We start from the raw sequence: 3,017 nt of genomic DNA, 5'->3' as shown, positions 1-3,017 counted from the left end.
CCTCACCCCCCCATCCCCATCCCCACCACCGCCCACGGTTGCGTGTCCCGCGTGGGCTCCTCTCCACCCGTGTCCCCTCCAAACCCTCTTTGCCACGGACAGGAGGTTTCAGGCACAGCTTTGCATCACCCAAAGCACCTCCTTCCCCTCTCCAATATCTACCAGAGCTTTGGGGAACCCGTGACACCCCACTTGCATGACCCTATAACCAAGCCCAGAGCGGGAGGAGCTCCCCCAGTACCACCAGTACTCTTGGGTATATTTAAATATCTCAGCCAGGAGAGGGACATCCATAATTTTCCCTTAGCGCAGTGGCCGGTGTTTCTCCTCCTGTTTCCCACCCCCTCCGCCATCCACGTATTAATCAGTTGAAAACTGCGGAGAAGATGATGATGGATTCAGGAGGGCTTCGTGGTTTTACCGGGCAAGGCTGGAATTTAAACTAAAGGAGCTGGGAACCTCCTTCTCTTCGGGGTTGGGAGCCTCTCGGAGAAGGGATTCTGCTCCTGGGGGTGTGGGTCAAGCGTGGAGGGGTCACCTTGTAAGCAGGAGCAGGTTTTGGGGCCTCTGCAGAGCAAGTGATTTCCCCTCTTGCAGGGATTTTCGTCGCTGGGGAGGGGAACCAAGCACATCCATGGATGGACGGATGGATGGATGGATGGATAGGTAGATGGATGCATGGATGCATGGAGGGATCGATAGATGCATGCATGGATGGATGGATGAGCAGATGCATGGATGCATGGATGGGCAGATGCATGGATGGATGGATGGATGAGGCCGGATGGTGGAAGGATGATCCCTCTTCTCAGAAGTGAGCACTCCCGGAGAAACCAACCCCAGGAGCCCCTTCGGGGCAGCGCAGCCTCTTGGAGCAGCTGAGATGCTTTCCCCCCGTCTCGCTCCCAGGGCACAAAGCAGCTTTGAGTTGGGAAGGGCAGACAGATGGTTGAAAACAGTTATTTTTTGGTCATTCCAGTAAGGTTTGGAGCACCAGGCTCCATCTCTGCTATTAAATCACCCGGAGACAGAGCTGGGCTCCCCATCGCTTTGACTTATAGGGTCTGGTTGCCCAGATTCGTGCCCTGTCTGCCTGAGGAGCACTCGTGAAACGGGGAGCAGATATTTTGGGGACCTTTTCCCTTGACTCAACCATGGTGGCAGCTCAGCTCAACTCCAAGCCCTGCTCACGGCCTGGAGCAGCTTTGAGGGGACCACAGTGGGACCGTCACCTCCTTAGACCTGTACCGTGGTGGCATCAGGGTGACAGTACCGCTCTCTGCTGTCTTTCCAGGAATGAAATTTTGGGGCAGGTGACTTGGCAGAGCATCCCAGGCCACACACCCAGGCTGTGTCCTTGCTGAGGTTCTCCCAGCCCAGGTCCAGCTCCATCCATGGCTCCTCCAGCGCCCGCTAATGGTGGGGACACGCAGGACACCCCGTTGGAGGTCCCCTATGGTGGCTTTCCCTGCTGAGCCTCCTCTCCCACCACCACCTCAGCTCATCGCTCCCCCTGGTCCCTCCAGCAGCTTTGCAGACTGCTCCAGGGATGGGGTCCACAGGAGACACGAGTACAAGGAGGATGGGGTGGCTGTCCCATGGCATCGTCCCCCTCGTCGCGTGGTGCTTCGTCACCTTCCAGGCGGGTAAGGACAGCTTTGGCTTTCCCTGGGGTACCCGAATTTCCTTCGCTTGAGCCCTGCCGTCCCATGGGTGCCACCCATTGGGGCGCAGAGGGGCGCGGGGTGTAAATTTGGGGAGAGGGGAGCGGAAAATGAGGGGGCTCTGGTCCATGAGCATAGAAAACCAGTTCTCTCCCAGTTTACCCCCATGCAGTTCTGTCCTCAGTCTCCACGCTGGCGTGGTATCCTCCACCACGCGCCGTTCCACGGCAGGGTTCGTGTCTTTGCAGAGCACCTTGATGCTACCCAGATGCTTGGTTGGGGGTGGTCTGCTTGGGGTCATCCCCCCCCCCCAGGGGATGTACCTCTGGGACCCCAAATCCCTCCTGGGCAAGCTAGTGATGTCAGAGGTGTGGAAAAAACCCAGATTTTGCTCCCACCCCCCATCAACGCAAGGAGCTGGGCATCTTGCTTGTCCCCGCACTTGGGACCTGCCCTCCCCAACGCCTCTAAGACCCTCGATGCTGCTCAGCGCATCGTCCCTGCCCAAAGTACAACAGCCGGGGTCCCTCGCTGGGCTTGTCCGCCTGGCGGGGAGAGCTTGCACGGGGGCGTGGGGCATGCTGTGGGGCTGTACTCCCATCCTTCTTCAGGGCAGAGCCACCCCTACGACGGCTCTTTGGTTGCACATCACTGTGCAAAGCTCTCCCTCCATCCATCCCTCTCTCCTTTCATCCCTCCCTCCCTCCCGCGGCCTCCCTCCACTTGCTGGTGGAAATTTATGGGGCTCTGCAGTGAGCAAGGACGGGCGAGCGATGCACCGCAAGCTGACGGCACCGAAGACCAGTGCCGACAATTTCTAGGCAGAGCAAAGAGCGCTGTGCTCGTCCCAGCCCAGCCCGAGGGATGGTCTCTGCGCAGCCTGCAGCCGTCCCAAGGACTGGGTCAGCATCCACCTTGCAAAACTGAACCAGTTAGCGCCAGTGAGAGCGGCTGGAGGGGACTGGGAGAGGAACCTCAGCCACCCAAGAGTGGGATTCTCTCGGCCAGCGTTGCAAGGTTGACCTTGTTTTTTTTCCCCGGGAAGACCGTGGGGCAGCCTTGAGGGGGCTCATTCCCCTCTCCCCACCCCCGGGTGGGGTTTAGCATCCCTCCCTGCTGCAGCAGAGAGGGGGTTTGCCCAGAACGGGGCCCCCATTCCAGTGGGGTTCCCTCTCTGGGGCGAAGGCAGGAGCGTGCCAAGGAGGGCACAGCATTTGGGGTGGAAAAGCCCTGCCCGGGGGGGCTTGGTGGCACCTCCATGGTGCTGTTCCTCAGAGGGATGCTGCCAAAGGAGGAGGTGGAAGGCGGGGGTCAGCAAACTCTCCCCCAGCCAATCCCCATCCCTGTGTCCCC

General features: G+C 59.6%; 1 protein-coding gene across 1 annotated transcript in view; it reads left to right on the top strand.

Annotated features, from left to right (window-relative positions):
- Positions 1-1,582: 1,582 nt before the first annotated feature.
- Positions 1,583-3,017, top strand: part of CHRNA2 (cholinergic receptor, nicotinic, alpha 2 (neuronal)) — a 5,512-nt gene continuing 4,077 nt past the window's right edge. The window contains 1 exon segment of the mRNA XM_009895469.1: positions 1,583-1,646. Within this exon segment, the coding sequence (XP_009893771.1) occupies positions 1,583-1,646 (64 nt within the window).

This window comes from Charadrius vociferus, unplaced genomic scaffold (genome assembly GCF_000708025.1).
Source record: "Charadrius vociferus isolate BGI_N301 unplaced genomic scaffold, ASM70802v2 scaffold41, whole genome shotgun sequence".
Lineage (NCBI taxonomy): Eukaryota > Metazoa > Chordata > Aves > Charadriiformes > Charadriidae > Charadrius > Charadrius vociferus.
The sequence above is the reverse complement of the archived record's forward strand: the minus strand, read 5'-3'. Positions and strand labels throughout refer to the sequence as shown.